At 40.1% G+C, this 25885-nt stretch overlaps 2 protein-coding genes across 2 annotated transcripts in view; one reads left to right on the plus strand and one right to left on the minus strand.

Moving 5' to 3' along the window:
- Positions 1-2139: 2139 nt before the first annotated feature.
- LOC144665309 (DNA polymerase beta-like) lies at positions 2140-21971 on the minus strand. Its single transcript, XM_078526538.1, has 15 exons — positions 21712-21971; positions 21560-21617; positions 17534-17600; positions 16505-16579; positions 11875-11933; positions 11601-11650; positions 10959-11010; positions 10765-10819; positions 10528-10600; positions 9640-9716; positions 9206-9292; positions 8305-8360; positions 5628-5750; positions 4271-4287; positions 2140-2423 (listed from the first exon to the last, which is right to left on the minus strand). Exons 1-15 carry the CDS (start codon positions 21770-21772, stop codon positions 2329-2331), a joined length of 1005 nt encoding a protein of 334 aa, XP_078382664.1. The 5' UTR covers positions 21773-21971; the 3' UTR covers positions 2140-2328.
- A 180-nt stretch (positions 21972-22151) lies between these two features.
- LOC144665205 (2-oxoglutarate dehydrogenase complex component E1-like) overlaps positions 22152-25885 on the plus strand; it is a 40914-nt gene continuing 37180 nt past the window's right edge. The window contains exon 1 of the mRNA XM_078526391.1: positions 22152-22666. Coding sequence (XP_078382517.1) covers positions 22478-22666 — 189 coding nt within the window. The 5' untranslated portion in view covers positions 22152-22477. The remainder of the gene's footprint in view (positions 22667-25885) is intronic.

Raw genomic sequence — 25885 nt, forward strand, 5'->3', positions numbered from 1 at the left:
TCCACTCATTGCACGGCAACGTTTTGTATATTATTTAAAAGATCTCATCGAAATTCATTTGTCTTAGTGACCCCGCAATCAAATTCTAAAGCATTCTCGAGAAAATTAAAGTCAAACCTCGAAAAAATGTATAAAACGCGCGCCATTTTGTTTTGAACTGGCGCAAAACGTCCGTTTTATTGAAATAAGGACAACTTTAAATCCATTTTTCTCTCGCGGGGTCAGCTTGAGTGCTAAATTTTTGGCAGGTTTTTGTTAGCTGTACTAAAACTGTTGCCATGCTAAGAGGTCTTTTTGGTAACTTTATTTTTGCCTGTATTGCTCGAAAATTGTGCGGAAACCATCTTAAAAATTAATGTATGGGGTGTCAATGCTCTTATATCGTAGAACTTCTTGTTAAACAAGTAATCTTTACAACAACTGTCTCTTTACAACTTTATCTAACTAGCACAGACAAACGGTTCCAGCTCCGTCCGACCAGTACAAATAAGGTCCTTTCACTTTTGAATAAACTAAACAAGTCAAAGGCAACTGGCCTTGACAAGATACCTGCTAGGCTCATCCGAGACTGCGCAGATCTCATCTGCATTCCTATTCGTGATATCTTTAACCAATCAATAAGTCTAGGTATATTTCCCGACGATTGGAAATGCGCGAGGGTTACCCCACTCTTTAAACAAGGCGATCGAAACGACCTTAACAACTATCGCCCAATTTCTGTGATCTCCATTGTGGCCAAGGTGTTTGAAAGAATTATTTATGACCAACTATATGCTTATTTAGAAGAACACGATATCATTTGTAAACACCAATCGGGTTTTCGTGCCATTCACTCAACTGTAACGGCTCTCCTCGAGGCCACAGACACTTGGGCATATAATATCGATCACGGCAAAATCAATGCTGTTGTTTTCCTAGATCTAAAAAAGGCCTTCGACACAGTTGACCATGAGATCCTTTTGTCTAAATTAAGTCATTACGGTATATATGGTAATTCACACCAATGGTTTAGGTCATATTTAGAAAACCGCACACAAATGTGCTCTATCAATGGTTCGCTCTCCAGTAGTTGTTCATTATGTTGTGGTGTCCCCCAGGGAACGATTTTAGGGCCACTACTATTTCTATTATATATAAACGATCTTCCGAATTGTCTCTCAAATTGTGAGCCAAGGATGTACGCAGATGACACCCATCTTACATACGCGAGTGACAACACAGACAATATTCAGTTACGCCTAAACCAAGATCTAGAAAACGTTCACAACTGGCTGAGAGCAAACAAACTTACTCTAAATATGACTAAAACCGAGTTTATACTTATTGGATCTAGGCAGAGGCTTAGTAATCTTACAGGTTCCCCGAAAGTTGCAATAAACGATTTTCAAGTTAGCCAGGTCAAGTCTGCAAAATCACTTGAAGTGATCATCGACGACAGACTTGATTGGAGTAGTCATATCGAGAAACTAACAAAGAAAATTGCTTCTGGGATTGGGGCCTTAAAACGAGTAAGGCACCTGGTCCCTCAAGCAACCCTACACCTAATATACAGAGCTTTAATACAACCGCATTTCGACTACTGCAGTACTGTTTGGGGAAACTGTGGGATTACTTTGCAAAACAAGCTACAAAAGCTACAGAATAGAGCAGCCCGTGTTTTGACCTTCTCAAACTATGACGCGCACGCTGGTGATTTATTTGAAATTCTAGGATGGAAAAATCTAGCTCGCCAGCAGCAAATTCAAAGAGCCACGATGGTTTACAGGTCTCTGCACGGGTTGGCTCCAGACTACCTATCATCTAAATTTGAAAAACGAGAAACCGCGTACAACCTAAGGGACTCTGAAAACAAACTCAATGTTCCATTACCGCGCACTAACTATTACAAAAACAGCTTTACGTACAGTGGCGCCATCTTGTGGAACAGTCTTCCTATTAACGTAAGACAAGCAGAGTCCCTTGGGCAATTTAAAAAACTAATCGAACGAGTACTCTAGGGCACGGCATTCGTGGAAAGCAGCTTTTTATTTTTGTACATATATTTTTATATTTCCCCTCTTTCTTGTATATATATTATAATTAGATTGTTGTATTGTGAGCTGATGAATTTGACCGTGTTTTAAATAAAGATTATCCATCCATCCAATTTACAACAAAAATGTACAGTGCAAACTCACAAGTTAAGCAGTGTACTTAAGGAGTGTCAAGAAATGTGTTCAACCTTTTGTACTGTACAGTTATTAGTGACAAGTTAAGTACAGCCACACAAAGGTAAAAGACGTAAAACAATAAAATGAAGTGTGGCTTTTTTTTTAGAAAAAATGCGTATCACAGATTCCTTTCATTTGGTTCTTTGTAGTCCATGCCGATCATTTCAAATATCTCTTGTTCACTTGTAACGGGTATGGGCTCTCCTGGCACGCCTGGAAAGGAAAGAAAGAAAGTCTAAATAAAAAAAATGTCATTTTGATTTTTTTGGTTGCAAATTTATAAACCAGCAGAACTCATTTATTAAAGGAGCAACGTCACGGTGATTTTTGGTCTAAACTGTTCTGGAAATTAGTCGATAAGACAATTTAACCCATGAAAAACGTTACCTTTGAACATCTAAAGGAAGATATACCTTATTGTTACTTATTTTCGCGGGACTTAATTTTCGCGATTTTCAAAAAATCGCGAAATTTAAGACCCGCGAAAAAAGGTTCTCGCGAAAAATAACGACGCGAAATTTAATACCCTTCTATATAATTCGTTATGAATATTCAACGTTGCCGTCAGTTTACTACCTTGGTATAGTCGTCAAACTAGCTCTACTTTGTTGCAAAGGAACATATCAAACTGTTTTAAAGTTTTGTTTTGTTGATATGGTTTTGTTTAGTGTCATTGGAAACTGTTGCAGTGGAAAATTAAAATCAGTTGGACCAATTTTGAAACTTTAAAACTGTAGACCAGTATTTTGACAATTTTCGCGAAATTCAGTTCCTGTAGTCGTATTTTTTTGGCCAAATCGCGAAATTTAAGTCCCGCGAAATATGGCCGTTCCATTTTCGCGAAATTAAGTGCCCGCGAAAATAAGTAACAATAAGGTAACCTTAATTTTCAGATAGAAATCAAACTTTGGCTATAAATGTCGCTTTTTAAGAAACAACAAAACAACTTGAAAAGTTAAGACGTTGTAATCCACTTCCATCCTAGCCATCTGCAGCCAAATACGCTTGTAAACAGCCTCAGTGCTCTAATATAGCAATTGTCAATAATAATGGACAATTATTTTTAGGCTTCCCACGAAACAAATATATATTTTGGCCGTTAAAAAATCTGTTAAAATCCGCGACAAAGCTCCTTTAAGCCTGGTTCACACAAGCGATGCACACACAAACGCAAATGCAAGCGCAAGTGAATGAAAAACACGTGTGAATTAGCGCAACGCAAATGCGAACGCAAGCACAAATGAAAGAAGTAACTTCATTTTCTTGAGCTTGTATTGCGCTTGTCAAGGCTGTGCTCTAAGAAAAATTACAAGGAGCCCAAAGGTTCCAAACTATGAGATCGTGGGTGCCCAGCATAAAGCTTATATGAAAGAAATAAGATTATCTGGTCTCCCAAAGACAAAAGTTAGTCGCCTGAGGCACCCGGGCACCCTTAGAGAACAGCCCTGGCTTGTATTTCGACACGCTTCACGTATAAACATTGCTAACGTAAATGTAAGCGCAAACGCAAGCATGCAAAGCGCGACTTTCCGCCATCTTGGAAAAAGACTCCAACTGCCTGCGAATCTTCCGGCTGTATCTTGCGTCCCTTTTAAGCGTTCCTTGCGTTTGCGTTCCATGTGTAAACGTCGCTTCAGGCGTAGGAAGTAACTTTAAACAACTATACCGCTTAACCTTGTGTGCTTGCTTGTCTTAAAATAATAATAAAATGATCTGATTCGAAGGGAATGTCTTCAAAGAACCAGGAAAAAGTGCAGGGGACAAATCAACAGGACAACCGAAAGGGTCGATAAATCTTTAGTACGGTGCATGCCAAAGGCATGGCAAAAAAACTGTGTGAGTTAGATAAAAAGTGTCGAAGGAGAAACTGTGCTCCCTAGGGAGTGAAAATGATTGATTATGATGGCAACAACAACAACGATGATGATGATAATGATGATGATGATGATGATGATGATGATGATGATGATGATGATGACGTAACATGATCGGTTTATTTGATTATTGTTTTGTCTTCACTTGAAACAAACTAATGAGGAAAAAAAGAGAATACATCTTACCAGTACTCCCCACGGGCCTGAAAATAATAACAACAATAACAAAATAAGTGTTTGATAGCCTGCGTAGTTTTAGCGGCTTGTCGCCATCATTTTGATATCGCGCAACACCAAACAACAGCAAGCTACGTAGGTGAACTAGGCAACTACAGATTGAAGGAGAAGACTCTCTCATAACAGAAAATGTAATTTGTGATAGTCGTAGATAAGCATAAATTACTGTTTTGCCGGCACGGACCAGAGGGTTGGGCGCGGGTTTGCGGTGTACAATGTATAGAGGGATTTGAGTTTGTAATAGGTGACCGTTAGGAAGGTGAGACATTCTACGGTCAGCCCTTGCCACGTTTTGGTCAATGTTTGGTTTTATTTTTATTTCCTTTGTCATCCGTGGATGCAGGCTTGCGCTTCGTTTTGTTTAAGTATTTAGTTCTCCTATTATAATTGTATCACTGTAAGATCATATATTTCGTAAAGTATTGTTTACAGTATGTTTGATAAGTATACCCTAAAACCCCAAGGGTTGCGCCACTGCCTTGGTCGGGGGCACACGTTCCCCATTTGCTCCAATGCTGGTTTTTAGGGGTTTTCGTGTCCGGCTCTGGTGCATTAAGTTCTTGTATTATCCGTTGAGATTGAATAAACGGGACGGTGGCTCGGCTGGCCAAAGCACCCAATTTATAACTGATGTGTGTCCGGATGTGTAGTGGAAGCAAAACTGAGGGCGTGACAAGCAATTCAGGACTCACGGGCTTTAAATCTCAACTGATTCAAATTGGATAACGAGTGCTCAAACAGGAAATAGAGGAAAGGTATTTAATTAAAAACAAGAAAAGTAGCTTAAAGGCCCAGTAAAACGGGCAACATTTTATTTCAACTTGTAATGCAACAATGTTGCATTGCAAGTTGTAATGTGTTGTTGCGCGTAACGGCAACATGTTGCACAAAGTTAAACTGATGTCTACTTTGCGCAACATGTTGCCACATCTTGCAACACGGGTAATAATACGCGTAAAAACACGAAACAACTTGCAATGCAACAATGTTGCAAGACAAGTTGAAAGAAAAATTTCGCCCGTATTAATGGGCCTTAAATTAAGATGAAAAAAGTTTGAAAAGACAATTAACAACACTCATACTAAAACACATGTACAATGTACAGTCAGCAATGGTTTTTACAACAAAAACAAGGAATACATTAGACGAAAAAGTTAAATGCTTTGTTGCAATAACTCAAAAGGAAAGTGCTGATTCTTTTTTTCTCGATTAATTGGGAATAGTTCCTTTTGATTTCCTTTTCTTGCTATCTTGAGCACATAAAAAGCATATAAATAGTAAATACTCAATATGGCAATAAACTAACCTGATGGAGTATTCATTAATAGTGAAGCCCTTCTCCAGAGCATGTTGTCGCATCCTTCTGTTAAACTCGTCACTACCAGTAAAGTAAAGAATCCCACAGAAGTACTGATCGTGAGGAATTAACCTGTAGAATGCAAAGAGACTCATGCAATTCATATCTCGTGGAAGACATCTGAGCGAGTTTCCTTCGTTATAAGCAATACAAGCAATTACGTCACGGGGATTTTGCAGATTTGTGGTCTAAACTGTTCTGAAATTAGTGGTAGGCAACGTGACCCCATGAACAACATTATCTTTAAACATCTAAAGGAAGATATACCCTTGCAGTAATTTGCGGACAGAAATCAAACAAAGGCTATAAACATTGATTTTTGAAGACGAGCGAGCGATTGATTTTTGTAATCCATTTGCACCCTAGCCATCCGCAGCCAACGACGCTTGTTAACAGTTTCAGTGCTCTAATATAGCAAATGTTAATAAAAATGGACTATCATTTTTAGGTTTCCAGATTTCCTACGACACAAATATATATATTTGGGCTGTTCAAAAATCTGGTTAAATCCGTGACAAAGCCCTTTTAAGATTTTCTAATCTAAGCCGTTTACTTTGAATTCCTCTTTCAGAGCTTCATCTTCCACGGGTTACGAACTCACGAAGTGAGCAGCTCCCAGTTGGCCTGATAGCTCAGTTGGTTAGAGCGCTTCACTAGAATCGCAAAGGTCATGGGTTCGAATCCCGTTCAAAACTGGCTTATTTTAGGATTTCTTTTCCCGACTGTTTTAGTTGCGTATATAACTGCGGCGGTTTTTTTATGGGCGTGTTTAAAACACGAAATGGCGAAATAGCGAAATGGCGAAATGACGAAATGGCGAAATGATCATGAAAGATAAGAGCCAAATTAAGTTTAATGATATTACCGTTCCACTGAAATCTGCATCTGTTACATGAATTATTCTGTGTAAACTGTAACGACAAGAAAATAAATCCCGACGAGGGCTTAGCATAAGCTTAATAAGTAATACTCACAAATTTTAACGTTTTTAATACTGGAACGAACTACAACCAATCGTTCCAATCACTAATTCTCCGTCACGGACATTATAAATCCAGTCTCTCCTTGTTAACAAATAGCTCCTTGCCTAGGATATTTTTAATCAAAAAGGCGGCCATTAAGCTTACTTTTTGGCAACGAAAGAAAACGATTTGTTTGTCTCACGTCAGGAGGAGCATGACAGAAGGATTCGTCTGAGCAGTTCTTCCTTTTCCATGTAATATCTAACCTTTTTTCGAATTGGACTTTCACGTCCTTATCCTTTTACATCGAAGTTATTACTTCGTTTTCTGTTTTACAGCCGTGGAACGAAGACGTCAACAAGGCGAGACAGCAGCGTTTACGTGCCGCCGCCTCACGTGCTTCAAGTGCACCTAACCCCCGAAACAATACTTTCAAAATTGATTGTACATGAGTTAGAGAGTTGAATGGTTAAATATTTCTTCATCTCAATGTTGCGTTTTTAAGTTATGAAGGCTTTTAAGCATACTTGTTTTGCTTATATCATTATTTACTCGCCATTACCAGACACCAAATTTACAATAAAAATTGTGGAAATTGCGAGTATTATGATAATGCTGTTTAAATACTGCTTGTGTGAACCAGTCAAAATCTGTATATTGAATGAAGACTGGGTAGACGTCATACTCATTAACATATTGGAAAAATAAACCTTCATAACTTAAAAACGCAACATTGAGATGAAGAAATATTTAACCATTCAACTCTCTAACTCATGTACAATCAATTTTGAAAGTATTGTTTCGGGGGTTAGGTGCACTTGTGAAATTTATCATTTTTGTTCGCATATAAACGGCGACTTTGCTTTTCTCACTTTAGAACAACTGTAAATTATTTTTATGCCCCTTATTATTTTCTTATATATATTTCCTCGTCCTTACGTTGGACACAGGCAACAGATGTGGATTTCACTGGAACGGTAATATCATTTAACTTAATTTGGCTCTTATCTTTTATATCATTTCGCCATTTCGTCATTTCGTCATTTCGCCATTTCGCTATTTCGCCATTTCGTGTTTTAAACACGCCCGTTTTTTATGTATTAAATCTTTCCCTGACTTTAATAAAACAAAAGTAATTAATGTATGTAAAGAACGGATGCAAGGCAGATAAATTAACAACAATTGGATAACGTTTTTAATTTCCAGAATAATCAAGTGTGAGGACAGCTTTATCAGCCAAAGCCAAAGGATGAGACAGATAACACTTACGAAGTCCTTGATGTTTAACCACTATTTACCGAAGCGGCAAAGTAAATATCCACCACTAGCCACCGACAATGACTGAGGTGAATAGTTGTTTTAGTATATAATAAAACAGTGAGATAATATAACCCAAAAAGGAAAACTTTTAACTCAGTTATTACAGTTTTTGCACGCGAGTTGCTCAGAGGTATATAGCAAAGGATATCTCATGTTTGAGCAGCCAATCAGCGCGCGCCAACAGCGTTATCCACTGTTTTAGTATATACTTATTGTGGATATCATTTAAGCCATTCTAACAATAATTTGTGTTTATTTTACATTGTAACAAAGTAAATTTCAGAACCTAGTTTTGAATGGAGCAAGTTTGATTGTCTAATACATGGATTAGTAGCTACAGATACCTGATATCGATCCTTCTATGCACATGTTCCTCTGATTTTGGCAGAATGCAAACTCCCTTTCAAGGAAATGGATATATCAACATTACTAATTTTACTACTTGTAAACTAAAAACTTATAACAGATGTCAACGGACAGTTTTTGGCATGGAAAAGGAGGGTGTGTGAATCCATCAGTGGGCATTACTAAATAATATGCAAGAACGCACACACGGTTCAAGCTCCTGAACGGGAAAAAAGGAACGAAGCAACGAAAATTAAAAACGAACGAACATATGAACGAACGAACGAACGAACGAGCGAACGAGCGAACGAAAAAACGAACGAACGGACGGACGGACGAACGAACGAACGAACGCACGCTCGCACGCACGCACGCAAGCACGCACGCACGCACGCACGAACGAACGTACGAACGTACGAACGTACGAACGTACGAACGAACGAACGAACGAACGAACCAACAAACCAACAAACAAACGAACCACCGAACGAACTACCGAACGAACAAACGAACGAGCGAACGAACGAAAAAACGAAAAAAAAAACGAACGAACAAACGAACGAAAAAACGAGCGAAGAACGAACGGACGAACATAAAAAGAATGAACGAACGAACAAACACACGAACAAACAAACAACTGAAAAATAAAAACGAACGAACGAAGGAGCGAACGATAGAATGAAAGAAGTGACCACATGTTACATATAATTATGTGACATATACGTTACTTAATACTTCACATGTAACATAATGTAATATATTATACATGTATTACATACGAATGAAATCTCTTCAGTTCATTAATTATACACAAGGAACTTAGTTCAAAAAATGCCAACAAAGTTCCTTGCTTGCGTGGTTCTAACCAGTATGCACCTTAGCTCATAAATAAATCCTTACCATGAATTTAGTGTCACCAAGGGAGATGGAATCTGTTACAAATCCTCCTTTCGTTAGAGTGTCTACAACACCATGTAGAAGAGCTTTCTGCAGTAATCACAGAATTCAAATAAGTATCAGGAAGGGCGATCATGCGATGTTATACATGACTGTTTTTTTTTAACGAGAACGAAAGTTTTTAGACAAGAGAATTTCAAATGTATCACAAGCTGATTATCAGTATTATTAATATTGATGGGCTGCTTTATTTGCATATATTTACAATACTCGAGGAACAGAACCGCTAGATAAATGCGTATTAAAACATACACGCGATTCTGCCTACTTAAGGATCGTAACATATGTACAGAAGCCAAAACTACTCTTACTTCGCAGTCTCTTCAACAACCACAATCTGTACTTTTAATTATAGTCTTCTTGTTTGCAGATCTTACCTTGTCAAAATCATTATCAGATGACAGGTATGTAGGGTGTGTCAATAAGACATCGATATCACCACTGGACGCAGCACCTGACAACAAGCAGAATAGCCGTTTTTGGATGTCACGCAATGTTTTGGTGTATTGCGTGACATCCCAAAAAACGGCTGCAAAGGGGAATCTTACCATTGCTGGCCGGTCAGTCACAATAAATGTGTATGTTCAGTTGTATATATTACGAAAAAGTTTTAATAACCATCATAATCTTTATGGGATAGCCTGTTCCAGAGGCTCGGTAAGTTGGAGATTGGCATTGAGAACGGCAAGTGTAAACAAGAGTACGGCGAGGAGGTGTTTTTTCGACGCAACTCTCAGACTTTTTTTTGCTCGCCGTTCTTCGCGCCGCTCCCCAACTGATCGAACGCCTGCTCCGCCGAACAGGTTAACATAATGAATATATCATCTTATTCCAATGATGAAGGATAGATGGGAGAAAAGGTTAACATGCATACTAGAATTACATCTTTAGACTTGTGCGTTAGAACCACCTTGTACAGCATAATAAACAGTACCACATGACAGTACTGCTCAATAGCTTTCATATGAATGGTCACACACTAGAGTTTCATCCACAGACGCAAAAGTAAGAACCACCTTGTACAGCATAATAAACAGTACCACATGCAAGTACTGCTCAATAGCTTTCATATGAATGGTCATACACAAGGGTTTCATCCACAGACTCAAAAGTAAGAACCACCTTGTACAGCATAATGAACAGTACCACATGAAAGTACTGCTCAAGTTGGGCAACAACTTGCAAATGAATGTACAAACACTAAGGTTTCATCCACAGACTTAAACGTTTCAACACCTTTGTACTGTTGATTAGTTACAAGTTACCTCGTCTAAAACTCCCACAAACTGTTGCGACGATTTCCTTGTCAAACTTTGCTATCTTCTTCATGATTATTTCCTAAAAACAGAAATTACCAGCAAGCAACATTATTGCAAATGCCCAAAAAGCCTTGGGCTCAACATATTTTTTCAAAAATATCTTTTTTTTTTTTTTTGTTTGGGAGGGGAAAAGGGGGGGGGGGGGGGTAGGGGGGGGGAGACACTGCGGGAAGTAAAACCGACCTGAAGTTTCAGCATTTCATCCCTTGGTATGCGCTTCTCAAATTCGTCAAGATATCTAGAAAACAAAGCAAACAATACTTTCTGAATTCTACTTCACTTTATTCAGTTTCTAACAATAATAAATAAGTAATAATTACTGAACAGTCAAGACTAATATACTAGTATTCAAATAATTATGTTTATGTCCAACACACTTTAGTCCGATTTTTTGATGGTGATTAAGCCGGCCTTGGACCTTCTTCAAACCTGCCAGTAAAATAAAACAGAAGTCAGTTATATGCAGTAGAAAAGTCTGTTTAAGATTGGGAATTCTAACTAAGATTCAAAACCTAGTTATTTTTGAAATTCTTATAAATGCAAACAAGATAGTACTAGTGTAGCAGCTCTCGGAAGCCTGTAATTCGACATTAACTGGTCCTCTAGTGTAGCAACTGTCGTTGTTTTTAGGCTACGGCATTGTTCCTGTTGTTTGTTTTAGAGCGGTTTTTATTTGAGTGTCGAAAGTTAATTGCGTTTGCTTTGGTTTTGCATTTCTACGCTTAGTGATTGGCTTAAAAATCTCGCGTCATTTTCTCAGTCAATCAGAACTAAAACCAAAACCAATCGTGACTCGCTCGCGCACGTTTTCCCGCGCTTCGTACCAGCTACATGTATTTGCTTCGAGTTTTGATTGGTTCACTGGATTGTCTGTGTCGTTTGTGATTGGCCAGACTGATTACTTTGGTTTTGGTTTAACGACACTCAATTGAAAACTGCTCTATTGTTCTCTCGAAGAAAAGCGAGTCATTCATGTGAGACCCTGCGGGATGCTACCCGGCCCAATAACAGAACCACACCTTCCAATGTCGTCACTCCATCTTCTACAAACTTTCTGGCTGCAGCCGGCCTATAAAAAAAATTAAATCATGAATTTTTACTGACAATGAATTATATTATACAATATTACCAAGAAGCATACCGAGAAAATAAGGAATTAGATCAAGAGACATTATATTAAGATAAGACATGTAATCCTAGAATGATATTTCGCCGCTCCTCCCACATCAAAAAGATAGGGTAGGTATGAAAATCACAGGAAAGTGTGCTAAATTTTAACCTAATAGTACATACCCTACACCAGAAACTCGAGTTAGCTCTTGTATAGCTTTAGTTGTGTCATCTCGTCTGATCTGAAATGAATCAGTTATTTTTTTTTTAATTTTAAGTAATGTTTTATAAATGATCAGCAGTGTTTTATCAAGTTACAAACTGCGAATTTATTGAACGGCTTAAAAATCTTCTGATGTAGATCAACTCATTCTTGCACTAATATTTATATTTGGGGATATTTTGGCCTAGAAAATTAGACGTAAAGTTTAGCCGTGTCTTTATCAGATACAAAGACACTCATTAAACATAAAAAATGAGATTTCTTACGCAAGTTTATTTTAGAGTTTTTTTTGTGGAAGTAGAGTTTTGCATTGTCTTTGACGCAGAGTTTTGTGTGCACGTCGAGTTTTATGTGGACATCGAAATTTAAGTGGAAGTAGAGTTTCGTGGGGACGTTCGGTTTTGTGTGGACGTTCAGTTTTGAGTGGACGTTCAGTTTTGTGTGGACGTTCAGATTTGTGTGGACGTTCAGTTTTGTGTGGACGTTCAGTTTTGTGGGGACGTTCAGTTTTGTGTGGACGTTCAGTTTTGTGGGGACGTTCAGTTTTGTGTGGACGTTCAGTTTTGTGGCGACGTTCAGTTTTGTGTGGACGTTCAGTTTTGTGTGGACGTTCAGATTTGTGTGGACGTTCAGTTTTGTGGGGACGTTCAGATTTGTGTGGACGTTCAGTTTTGTGGGGACGTTCAGATTTGTGGGGACGTTCAGATTTGTGTGGACGTTCAGTTTTGTGGGGACGTTCAGTTTTGTGGGGACGTTCAGTTTTGTGGGGACGTCCAGTTTTGTGGGGACGTTCAATTTTGTGGGGACGTTCAGTTTTGTGTGGACGTTCAGTTTTGTGTGGACGTTCAATTTTGTGGGGACGTTCAGTTTTGTGGGGACATTCAGTTTTGTGTGGACGTTCAGTTTTGTGTGGACGTTCAGTTTTGTGTGGACGTACAGTTTTGAGGGGACATTCAGTTTTGTGTGGACGTTCAGTTTTGTGAGGACGTTCAGTTTTGTGAGGACGTACAGTTTTGTGGGGTCGTTTAGTTTTGTGGAGACGTACAGTTTTGTGGGGACGTCAAGTTTTGTGGGGACGTCCAGTTTTGTGGGGCCGTTCCTGTGGGGACGTACAGTTTTGTGGTGACGTACAGTTTAGTGGGGACGTCCAGTTTTGTGGGGACGTCCAGTTTTGTGGGGACGTACAGTTTTGTGGGGACATTCAGTTTTGTGGGGACGTCAAGTTTTGTGGGGACGTTCAGTTCTGTGGGGACGTCAAGTTTTGTGGGGACGTTCAGTTTTGTGGGGACATTCAGTTTTGAGGGGACGTCAAGTTTTGTGGGGACGTTCAGTTTTGTGGGGACGTCAAGTTTTGTGGGGACATTCAGTTTTGTGGGGACGTCAAGTTTTGTGGGGACGTCAAGTTTTGTGGGCACGTCAAGTTTTGTGGGCACGTCAAGTTTTGTGGGCACGTCAAGTATTATAGGGACGTCAAGTTTTGTTGGGACGTAAAGTTTTGTGTGGACGTTCAGTTTTGTGGGGACGTACAGTTTTGTGTGGACGTACAGTTTTGAGGGGACATTCAGTTTTATGTGGACGTACAGTTTTGTGAGGACGTACAGTTTTGTGGGGACGTTCAGTTTTTGGGGGGACATCAAGTTTTCCATGGAATTCAAGTTTTATGGGGATGTTCAGTTTTCTGTGGACATCAACTTTTATGGGGACGTACAGTTTCCTGTGGACGTCAAGTTTTGTGGAGATCAAGTTTTGTGTGGAAGTACAGTTTAATTTGAGGGGACGTCAAGTTTTGTGGGGACGTCAAGCATTGTGGGGACGTCGAGCATTGTGGGGACGTCAAGCATTGTGGGGACGTCAAGCATTGTGGGGACGTCGAGCATTGTGGGGACGTCAAGCATTGTGGGGACGTCAAGCATTGTAGGGTCGTCAAGTGTTGTGGGGACGTCAAGCATTGTGGGGACGTCAAGTGTTGTGGGGACGTCAAGCATTGTGGGGACGTCAAGTGTTGTGGGGACGTCAAGCATTGTGGGGACGTCAAGTGTTGTGGGGACGTCAAGCATTGTGGGGACGTCAAGCATTGTGGGGACGCCAAGTGTTGTGGGGACGTCAAGCATTGTGGGGACGTCAAGTGTTGTGGGGACGTCAAGCATTGTGGGGACGTCGAGCATTGTGGGGACGTCAAGCATTGTGGGGACGTCAAGCATTGTAGGGTCGTCAAGTGTTGTGGGGACGTCAAGCATTGTGGGGTCGTCAAGTGTTGTGGGGACGTCAAGCATTGTGGGGACGTCAAGTGTTGTGGGGACGTCAAGCATTGTGGGGACGTCAAGTGTTGTGGGGACGTCAAGCATTGTGGGGACGTCAAGTGTTGTGGGGACGTCAAGCATTGTGGGGACGTCAAGCATTGTGGGGACGTCAAGTGTTGTGGGGACGTCAAGTGTTGTGGGGACGTCAAGCATTGTGGGGACGTCGAGCATTGTGGGGACGTCAAGTGTTGTGGGGACCTCAAGTGTTGTGGGCACGTCAAGCATTGTGGGGACGTCAAGTGTTGTGGGGACGTCAAGTGTTGTGGGGACGTCATGTGTTGTGGGGAAGTCAAGTGTTGTGGGGACGTCAAGCATTGTGGGGACGTCAAGTGTTGTGGGGACGTCAAGTGTTGTGGGGACGTCAAGTGTTGTGGGGACGTCAAGCATTGTGGGGACGTCAAGTGTTGTGGGGACGTCAAGTGTTGTGGGGACGTCAAGCATTGTGGGGACGTCGAGCATTGTGGGGACGTCAAGCATTGTGGAGACGTCAAGCATTGTGGGGACGTCAAGCATTGTGGGGACGTCAAGTGTTGTGGGGACGTCAAGTGTTGTGGGGACTCAAGCATTGTGGGGACGTCAAGTGTTGTGGGGACGTCAAGCATTGTGGGGACGTCAAGCATTGTGGGGACGTCAAGTGTTGTGGGGACGTCAAGCATTGTGGGGACGTCAAGCGTTGTGGGGACGTCAAGCATTGTGGGGACGTCAAGTGTTGTGGGGACGTCAAGCATTGTGGGGACGTCAAGCATTGTGGGGATGTCAAGTGTTGTGGGGACGTCAAGTGTTGTGGGCACGTCAAGCATTGTGGGGACGTCAAGTGTTGTGGGGACGTCAAGTGTTGTGGGGACGTCATGTGTTGTGGGGACGTCAAGTGTTGTGGGGACGTCAAGCATTGTGGGGACGTCAAGTGTTGTGGGGACGTCAAGTGTTGTGGGGACGTCAAGTGTTGTGGGGACGTCAAGCATTGTGGGGACGTCAAGTGTTGTGGGGACGTCAAGTGTTGTGGGGACGTCAAGTGTTGTGGGCACGTCAAGTGTTGTGGGGACGTCAAGCATTGTGGGGACGTCAAGTGTTGTGGGGACGTCAAGCATTGTGGGGACGTCAAGTTTTGTGGGGACGTCAAGTGTTGTGGGGACGTCAAGCATTGTGGGGACGTCAAGTGTTGTGGGGACGTCAAGTGTTGTGGGGACGTCAAGCATTGTGGGGACGTCAAGTTTTGTGGGGACGTCAAGTGTTGTGGGGACGTCAAGTGTTGTGGGCACGTGAAGTTTTGTGGGCACGTCAAGTTTTGTGGGGACGTTCAGTTTTGTGGGGACGTCAAGCATTGTGGGGACGTTCAGTTTTGTGGGGAGGTCAAGTGTTGTGGGGACGTCAAGTGTTGTGGGCACGTCAAGTTTTGTGGGGACGTCAAGTTTTGTTGGGACGTCAAGCATTGTGGGGACGTCAAGCATTGTGGGGACGTCAAGTGTTGTGGGCACGTCAAGTGTTGTGGGGACGTCAAGTGTTGTGGGGACGTCAAGCATTGTGGGGACGTCAAGCATTGTGGGGACGTCAAGCATTGTGGGGACGTCAAGTGTTGTGGGGACGTCAAGTGTTGTGGGGACGTCAAGTGTTGTGGGGACGTCAAGTTTTGTCGGGACGTCAAGTATTGTGGGGACGTCAAGTTTTGTGTGGACGATCAGTATTTGATTTGCTCGAAACTTTGATCAAATTGGATCGTCTTAGAGAAAATTTTTTGGCAAACTTATGATATGAAGTAAGTTATTCCTAATAACGACAGACGCTGACGTAGTGTCACTTTGAACTTTGTAAAGAATAAAACTGAAAACATATTAATTACAGTGGAGTTCCGATTTCTCAAAGCTCCTGAGAACTCAAACATAAAGTCGTTTTCCTTGGATTTGTTGAATCAAGTGGAACACTGAAATATTACAGCCGATTTATCGAACCAATTTTTATTTCCCTTGGAAAACGAGAAAGAAATGAAAACGGGACACCATGCACTTCTCTTTACTTAGACTTTTCACAGCCCTCTATATTTCAAATTTTTTCGATCATTGAACGCTGGGAAAGAACGGCGAGAGAACTGGACGCCATTGCAAAACGGGAGGCGGAGGGGGTGATGGGTGTTGAGCAAAAAATTTCTTTCGCTCGCTCCCTCCTTTCCCCCTCCTCCGCGCTTCACGCGCAATGATGCTCGCTTCGCTCGCCGATTCCCCCCCCCCCTCTTTTTTGCAATGAAAAAAAGAGAGACTGTGAAGAGTCTACTCTTCACAGTGAGTCTTTATAATACCTTTTCAAGCTTTTCCAACTTTCCTGTTTTGATAAACTCGTCAATCTTTTTGCCGATTTTATCTCCAATGCCAGGCTTGTATGGTCAAGAAAAGAACAAAAAAAATAAATTAGTGCAAAAACGTCCATTAAATTAACATACTGCTCTATGTATTCAAGTCAAAAATCTCTTAAAGTTTTCCCCACTTTAGATGTCTATTTTGTCATTAAAATATTTACAATATTTAAGTTATTTTGCAGATGTACAAAAGTACTTGCAAATTTAAAAAAAAAAAAACTAAAAAAAAGTTATTTTTCTTAAGGTGAGAAAACACCAAGGAAGTCACAAGAAACTGAACATAAAAAAGTGAATGGTTTTGACAGAGAAAGGTCATTACACTGAAATAGAACCTGCACTGAAATTTCTGACTATTTTGTAATGCTTTATAAATGAGCAGCAGTGTTTTATCAAGTTTGTGCCTCGTGTTTTAGACTTGGTAAAACACGAACTGCGAATTTATTGAACGGCTTAAAGTTTAGCCGTGTCTTTATCAGATATAAAGACACTGGTTAAACGTTAATTTCTTTTGTATTTTCTTTATGAATTATTGATGAGGTTTTTAATGCTTATAAATTGTTTATGCTATAATAGGAACTTCAATTTTGAAAATAAAAATGGGGGGTGCCCATTCTCGTTTAGGAGCAACAGCACCTTGTTTATACCCAAGAAATCCCTATAATAACACCATGATTAAAATCATGATGGCTTGCTTAATTCGCGTTTACGAAGATTATTTCTTTTTCTGCACTGGGAATTGGTATACATTTATTCTGCAGAAAGAAAGTTACTCCTCAAATAAAAACAGCAGAAACAAGTTATATACCACGAAAGTGACAGATTTACCTCTCCGGCGAGGTCAAGCTGTAAAGTAAAAGCAGCCATGGTTTGGAGCACGCGCTTATCACGGGTGAATTTTTTCTACTTTAATCAACTTTGTAGCTGAATAAAATATTTAATTAATATGTACATAAATACGAAACAAAAACTTACCAGCTTGCGTGCCTCTTCTCCACTTTTTATTCGAGTGGGGTGCTTTGCTAAAACAGAAGCTGCTTTCCTGAACACATAATAATAATTATTAAAAAAATCAGTGTAAATTTTGTAACTACATCATCAATACTGGATCCAAACCATTGGATAAGTGAGGGGCCCGATCATCCAGCCCCTTCAATATGAGGGTGACCCGCACGCTATGAAAAATAATTTATGATAGTCCTACCGGCCTCTATTACTTATCCTCATCGGGCCCATGAGGACTCTTGAGGCTGGTCGGGCCTCTATTAGGCCTAAAAATAATGTGGGGCCCGGGACCCCGGGACCCTCCCCTTTCTCTGCTACTGATCATTGACCTAGTACTGAACAATCAGGCTTCCTCTATCACATTCTTCCCTCCCTTCTGGCCCTTCCACACTCCTTCCCCTCACTCCTACCATTCTATCTCTTTACCTCCTCCCCTTTTCTCCTCTTTCTCTCTGCATCCTATCCTAACCCATCCCGGCCCTTTTCCTCTTGGCCAGATCTCTCTCTCCTACCCTTCCTTCACTTCCTTACATCATTCCTGTCACCGTGGGGATGAACATGAAAGCAGGTGAGTGTGATATACCAAAGCTTCCAGTGTTGAGTAGCATGGGGGTTACTTTAATTAATTTAAATTGATCAAATTTATCTTTAAGCTGCTTCCCAATCAGAAAAAGAGGGGGACATGGGGGGTTAGCCGTGTTATTAATTTTGTTATGTGATATTGCGGTGAATAAAATCCCATCTTGTGGTGTTGTGGTTAGACTTGCACCAAGTCGCCCTCTATTGGCGAGGGAAGCGAGCTGAAAAGCATCGCGAAGCGATGACCGCAAGTGACGAAGTCGCGAGAGGGTGACTTGTCCCGCCTGAAGGATTTTGAATCAAGTTTCTGCGAGCGCGTGACTTTTCTAGCAGGAGTCAAGTTTCAAGAATTCTTGTTTGTGATGGCGGAAAGTAGCACAGGGTCAACTTCGACCAAATCAATCACGCGAATTTCGGTTTCTCTTTGCTCGAAAGAGCAAATTTGTATTCTTTGCGCTAAGGAAGTCGTAAAAAACGATTACAGACGAAGATTAATCGGCCCTGGAAATCCTCCCCAGACGGCAAATCTCAGAACCTGAACTGACTACAAATATTATTTGTAAAAACTGTGCCGACAAAAACGAGACGAAAGCAGAAGAAAGTATTAAACGTTACGAGGGATTCGTTGAAGGCTGGTCATGAAGCAATAGCTGAACATTACTTGAATACACAAAAATCGCTTCCTAAACTTAGATTGCAAACTTTTTTAATCGGCAAAATGTGTGATGGTCAATGTTGAGAAGTGCTTCTGGACTTCCAAAAATAATTTTGAACTTCAAATCAATTATGTCCTTTAACTGTTGGTCGCTGCAGTCGTCTCGAGCTCCAACATATGAGGCCCCAATAGGCCAATTCCGATATATTAATATTCTAACTTGGCTCCGAGGCTTGGGGGAATAAAACAAAAGAAATGATTTATTCATTCCGGAACCTCGTCATGATATTTTTTGTTTTATTCCCCCAAGCCTCGGAACCAAGTTAGAATTTTAATATATCGGAAATGGCCTATTCCACGGTTTTGCAAAGAGTAAACTTGGTCTTTCATGAGCGATACTAAAGGGACAACAACAAGGACTATCGTCGTGTCGCCTCCATCTAGCATGTAGTTGAGTGCAAACGGTGCCATAATTCAAACGTTAAGCTTGTGGGTGCAGAAACGAAAACATTTTTTCCACAGAGCTACACTTCTATGGCCTGTTCTTGATATTCTTAATAGCTCATCGTTTCCCGTGACTTGTTGAGCAATTTTCAACGTTTCCTTCGCTGTTCACGTGATGTGACCTCGACGTGACAAGAAATGATGCGTCGAGAAGCATCGATTTACATTTGAATGACACTTTCGTTGAGATCTCGACTCTGATTGGCTGCGGTTATAATTTATTCACCGACCCGTTTTGGGGTCGGTAAAATTGGCGCACTGCAAGTTGGAAAAGTCCTTCGTAAGTGACATACCTAAACTGCACGTCGAAGGACTTTGAGAAAGTCTATGTTGTGGTGATCTCAAACCCTACAGTGTGTGATGTTCGTGTTTTTAAACCTACGGTGTTCAGTGAAACGAACTTGTTTGCGGTGTTGGGATTTTTTGTCTGACATTTGTCAGAACTAAATTAAGCTCTAAGATCTTCGTTGATCTGTCCTTCTTTATTAAAAGTCAAATATTGTCTAGTTAATCATTAATTCCTCGCGAAGCGAGGCCGAAGGCCGAGCGTAGCGGGGTGTATAATTTTGTCCCTCAAAGGGATCAGGCGGGATGAAATCTCGTGTGGAGTTTACGGTCATATATATTTCTATATTTGTGAGCTTGGTGTGTGGCGGAAATGACGTCACACGGCCGCCGCGCGCTGGTGGCCTAATGGTAAGGCGTCGAACTTGAAATCAGATCTTCGGAACTGAGGTCGGGGGTTCGAATCCGGCTAGGGTTTTCTTTTCTTTTTTTTTTTCTTTTTTTTTTTGTCGGTTCGAATCCTGAGCCTTTCATTTTTATCATTTTTCTTTTCGGATTAAAATAACACTGATTTCCACATAATACTCCCTCAACGCCTATTCAGGCTATAAACCTTTCATCGCCATCAGAGGAGCGCGGGCGGAGGCTTCGAATCCTCCTGCTGTTCGTTCTTCTTTTTTTTTTAATGCCATCAAATTAATGTCCAAAATGCGACTATCCAATAATTTGTCGCTAATTTTGAAAATAGCCTGCGCTTCCCAACGCTTTATACCTCTTTACGAGTCAGAAAGAGCCGCCATCTTTAAAGCGAAGTAGACCCTGGGAACGAGGGTGTCGGTGTCGCGGCCATGCCCGTTACTAGGCAACAATAACAAATCACCGGTTCAAATAATCCACTCCTTACTTATAACACCCCCCCCCCCCTCCCCCAACCCAGAGCTTCGCGAGGCCCTGCGAGTCACGTATTACTAGTATGGTTGAGGTGATGACATTGATTGTCTTGTATAAACGTTCAAATCATGGGATATAAAAAATATATGTTGCAGTGGCAACCCTCCAAGTTTATTTTTTTCCTTAGTGCCATTTGGTCACCGACTACTCAGGTTTGGTCGCCAGTGAAAAATTTTAGTCGCTAAATTAAGCTCACGCTTTCAATCCTTCTTCTCAATTTTAGTCACCAGGCTGGCGACTTTGGTTCCAATTTAGTCGCCAGCTCCAAAATTTTAGTCGCCATGGCGACTAAAATGGTCTTAAAGATGATTTCCAGTCCGTACTGCGCAGACTCAGGGTTTGTTTTCATTTTTGTTTTGAATTCGTTGAAACGTTACACTTCGGTGATAGCGTACATGAAGTTTTTTAGTTCGCCATTACGGATCGTTTCGTTCAAGAATTCACGATGAGCTAAAACGTCCGTTTGAAATACCGTCGAGCTTCTTTTACTCGTTATTATTGTTTTGCAAGGATATCTGGCGTTAATAATGAAGAAAAAGGTAAGTTTTGTCCCGGAATTTTTATTTTTGCTAGTAAACATTCTTCTGTTTGTGAGACTCACAAACATTGCAGGCGGAGATTGCGCAGTACCGACTGGAAATCATCTTTAACTTGGAGGGTTGGTGACAGTGTTTCGTCAAATTTTGTTGCAGTGTTCAGGGTCCCCCCAAGATCCCCTTGAAAAAAAAACAACAAAGTTTTCATTTCATATTTTATTTATTTAATAATACAACCACAACTCCCTCCCCTCACTTTACAAGATGCAGCTACGTGTTGCATTTCTAGAATATACATACATTTCTTTATATTAGATACATTTTTGTGGAGTAATTAAAAATATTTTATATGTAAGCTTAAAAATTAAACGATTTAACTCAAGAAGCTGGCAATATGGCTGTTTAATGTTTAAGCTTATGTGCCTTTGTTATTTTGGGCTTAAAATATAATGAATTTCATCGTTAAGTAAAACATGTGTTTCTCACCTGTATGCATTGTGCTTGTGTATTTGTCTGGACACATTCTTTTCGTATTCTGCAAGCTCTTAAAATGCAAATTTGAATCCAATGATTAGTCAAATAATTTAAATGGCAAACATATCGATATGTGTTCAATATAAATAACGATCAAAACTCACCGATGAGAAAGTCGCAAAAATCGCTATTTGGGTTTTGGCTAGGTGCTTTCCTTTTACTCATTTTTGCCAGTTGCAAATGTTTAAAATTCAACGAAAACAAGCCAAGACTCTGCGGAGGTCGCCATTTTTGTTTGAAAAGCCCGCGAAGAGCTTGGGTCTGATTTCGCCGTCGGAGTCACGAAACAGTCACGAAGACAGTCACGAATAATTTTTTTTTACGTATAGAGGAAATATAGCCATTGGTAACGGAATTTAACAATAAATTTCTTTATTTTCAGAAAAGTTTCAGCAGGAAGGACTTTGTCTCTCAATGGAATCCGATTAAAAAACAAAACGACAATAATAACGTGACAGACAATGAAAGTCCGACTTTCGTACGTCGCGTAATCGATTACTTAGCAGTATGACGTCACTGCAACGAACAGGGAATCAAATCCGTGGACGCGCGAACAGTGCCAAGTTCAGGATATTTCATCAGTTTTATTGAAAAGAAGCGGCTATTTCTGGGAGGAAATAAGCAGTTACAGAGGACAACTTATAGAGTTTAAGCTTCGTTGGTGTATTTAGAGCCGATCTGCTCTCTTAAAAGACGAATCTCAAACTACGTGTACAGCCACGCTGGAACCTAAACTGGCGAAAGTCTCTCTCGGCAGTTTAATGTTCTCGCTAATTCAATCACAATTTCGACAACACAGGACTTATATGACTTTTGAACACTTCTTGACAAGGACTAGGACTTGAGGTTGAAATTTTGGAAGCGTTGAGAATGTATGCAGCAAGGACGTGTGCACGATTGTTAAAGCAGCATTTGTTGGGTTCCGGCAAGCTTTCGTTTCAAAGATGGCAGCAAACGGCGGCTTTGGTCGCTCAGGAGCCGTTTTTGAACGGCAGCAGTAGCAATTATGTGGAGGAAATGTATTTATCGTGGAAAGAAGACCCAAAGAGCGTACATCGGGTAAGTTTAAGATTAATCTGTCTCGTGGCAGAGCATAATTTATCTGTTTTGTGGTCTTAAAATGTTAATATTATACTGCCGCGAAAACACAATGAAATGTATTGAAGCGCGTTTAAACTACTACGATTACAAAACTTGTATGTTTCAGCGCGTTTTGTGTTGCTAAATAATACTAATTGCTGCCTATTATATGCTATTAGTTTGCCTAGAAAATGAGTAAAATTGGCAGTATATATAGCTTGCAAACGAGTCGTTGAATACATATGCGGGCCTTTGCGTGTGTGTTAGCATAATATTTAGTTCTGAATACGGAAGTCTTGAACCTTGGCCAGCCTTTGACCCACCCTCGACTCCAGGCTATCTCCAGACTACAATTACCTCACATAGTAACGCTAAAACGCCAAAGAAAAAACAAAAACACTCAAGTCTTCCGAGATTTAAATTAAAATGGAATAGTGTAGATTTTTTTCACAGATCTTCTATTCCATTTAAAGATGAATTCCAGTCCGTACTGCGCAATCTCGGCTGCAATGTTTATGTGAGCCCACACGAAAGGAATGTTTACAAGCAAAACTAAAAATTCCGCGACAAACTTACCTTTTTCTTCATTATTAACGCCAGATATCCTTGCAGAACAAATAATAGCGAGTAGAAGAACCTTGACGCTATTTCAAACCGACGTTTCAGCTCATCGGAAATTCTTGAACGAAACAAACTGTAATGGCGGACTAAAAAACTTCATGTATGCTGTCACCGAAGTGTAACGTTTCAACGAATTCAAAACAAAAACAAAAACAAACCCCGAGTCTGCGCAGTACGGACTGGAAATCAGCTTTAATTTAAAAAAAAAAATCCAGGGCAGAAAAATATTTATTTAGTGTTAGTTAACACAATGAAATGCATTAAAGCGTGTTTTAAACTACTACTCTAACAGAACTTGTATGTTTCAGCGCGTTTTTTGTTGCTAAATAATACTAATTGCTGCCTATTATATGCTATTAGGTAATTAATTTTCTAGTTGGAATTTATATTAAAATTATCAGAATACCGGAAAAATTATCAGAATACCGGTAGCTTCCAAACGAGTCGTTGAATACATATGCGGGCCTTTGCGTGTATGTTGGCATAATATGTAGTTCTGAATACGAAAGTTTTGAACCTTGGCCAGCCTTTGACCCACCCTCGACTCCAGGCTTTCCCCAGACTACAATTACCTCACGTAGTTACGTATACGCTAGAATGCCAAAATGTCTTGAAAACAGTTTACATCCACTTGGATAACAAAAACACTCAAGTGTTCTGAGGTTTGAATTAAAATTGAATGGTGTAGATTTTTTTCGACAGATCTTCTATTCCATTTAATTTTGTTTAAAAAAATCCAGAACAGAAAAATATTTATTTAGTGTTAGTAAACATTACATGGATTCTTTTTGTTATGTTTTGTATTTATTTTTTCTACCATGTACAAGTTGACGTCACATAGTTTTGCCCCCTGGCATTACTTTACAAACAACCCATTTCTTTTGTAATGTGTTGTTTCAGTAAGATCATTGTGTCGCAAACTGAGGCTTTATGAATACTTTGGCACCATATACATAATTATATTAATTGTTTCACAAGAAAGTCTGTTTTGTATCTAGGGGAGGGTCCTAAGGGATCTTGTACCCTCCCCCATTTTAAGAAAGACAAGGTCTGCCTTCACTAAAGTTTTAGTATCACCTTCATCCCCCACCTTCCCTTCCCTTTCTACAGCTCTCCAGGATCTACCACTGATGATGGTCTGTCTGATGTAGAGTTTTAGAGTAAATCAGAAATCATACGAAATTTGTATGATGTAAACATACAAATTCATACTTAATTTACATAGTAACCATAATAGGCTTCTTTCAATATATTTAAATTCAACTTGGTAGTGAGGCCTAGTGGACACACACAAAGAAATTTTACATGCATGTCTATCCATTTCCTTTGTTTGTGTCCTCTAGGCCTCGCTACCAAGCTGAATTTTAAAATATTGAAAGAAGCCTATTATGTACCGTGACCATACATGTATACTGCATACACTGCTGATCATAGTCTAATTTGTTACATGCCGCTGACAGGACAAATAACTTAGTTAACGAATCAGAATGCTTTATTGCTTGTCTAACATTTTCTAAGTATTAAATAAATAGGAAAATCTTCTACTGTACAGCTCTTTCAACCATGGATGGATAAATGTGATAAATCTTTTATTAACCAATCATGCTTGTTATATTAGCCTGTGTATTTACTGTATACCTCCCAGCATACAATCCATAAAAAACCTAGGACTGATGTTTATTTTTTTTTAATAATTATATGTTACATCTTGTACACAACCCTTCTAAATGTTCAGCTGGTAATTTTTCCAAGTACACTGAAGTTCACAGAAAATTTTTATCAGGAGCCTTCTGGCACACATGGCTTGTTACTAACATCAATCTTTTAGGTTAATCCAGACTGCTGTGACTAGTCCATTAATTTCACATGATAAGTTGGTCAGCTTCTCTAATAGTCTTGCAACTGTCTGATGAACTATGATAATCGTAAACACATTCTCTTAATACACCAAGCGGGTGACAAATATTACCCTGTTGGACTGCTTGGTTTGTGTGTAAAATGAACAGTGGATTTGTTTCTGAATAGTCAACCACTGATGCATGAAATTCAAAGCTGAATCCTTTATCGTGTGAACTTAACATTTTTTTAACTTCACCGTCAGTATTTGCTGAATGGTTAAAACCCCATCATATGGTAAACTATAAATTTGAATTCTTTACATCAGTAGTGAAAATCTATGTATAGTGAATTGCTACTACTATTGTCAAATTGTGAGCTTGAATGTAGAGCTTTAAATTTGCATATTAACTAGCAGGAGTAACATAGTTATTTTCAAGCACACTTGAATTTTGGTAGGAATGAACAACAATCGCTAAAACTGTAAAGAGTTAGCTCAAATACAGTGTATGTAGTGGTTATCTGGAATATTGAATGCCACCTCTAGGCATAAACTTGAATGCATCAAATTTTAGATATACTGCATGGGCAACCATGGGTGAACTCAAATCCTGAATAACAAGTGTTGAATGTTAAATCATAAAGTTAGGTAATATTATTTGAGAGCCATGACTGGTGAAATAAGCAACATTAAATTACAACCATACAACCATACCAGTACTCCATTCAAAGCAGGTCACA

This window comes from Oculina patagonica, chromosome 9 (genome assembly GCF_052425735.1).
Source record: "Oculina patagonica isolate OP01 chromosome 9, crgOcupat, whole genome shotgun sequence".
Classification (NCBI taxonomy): Eukaryota; Metazoa; Cnidaria; class Anthozoa; order Scleractinia; family Oculinidae; genus Oculina; species Oculina patagonica.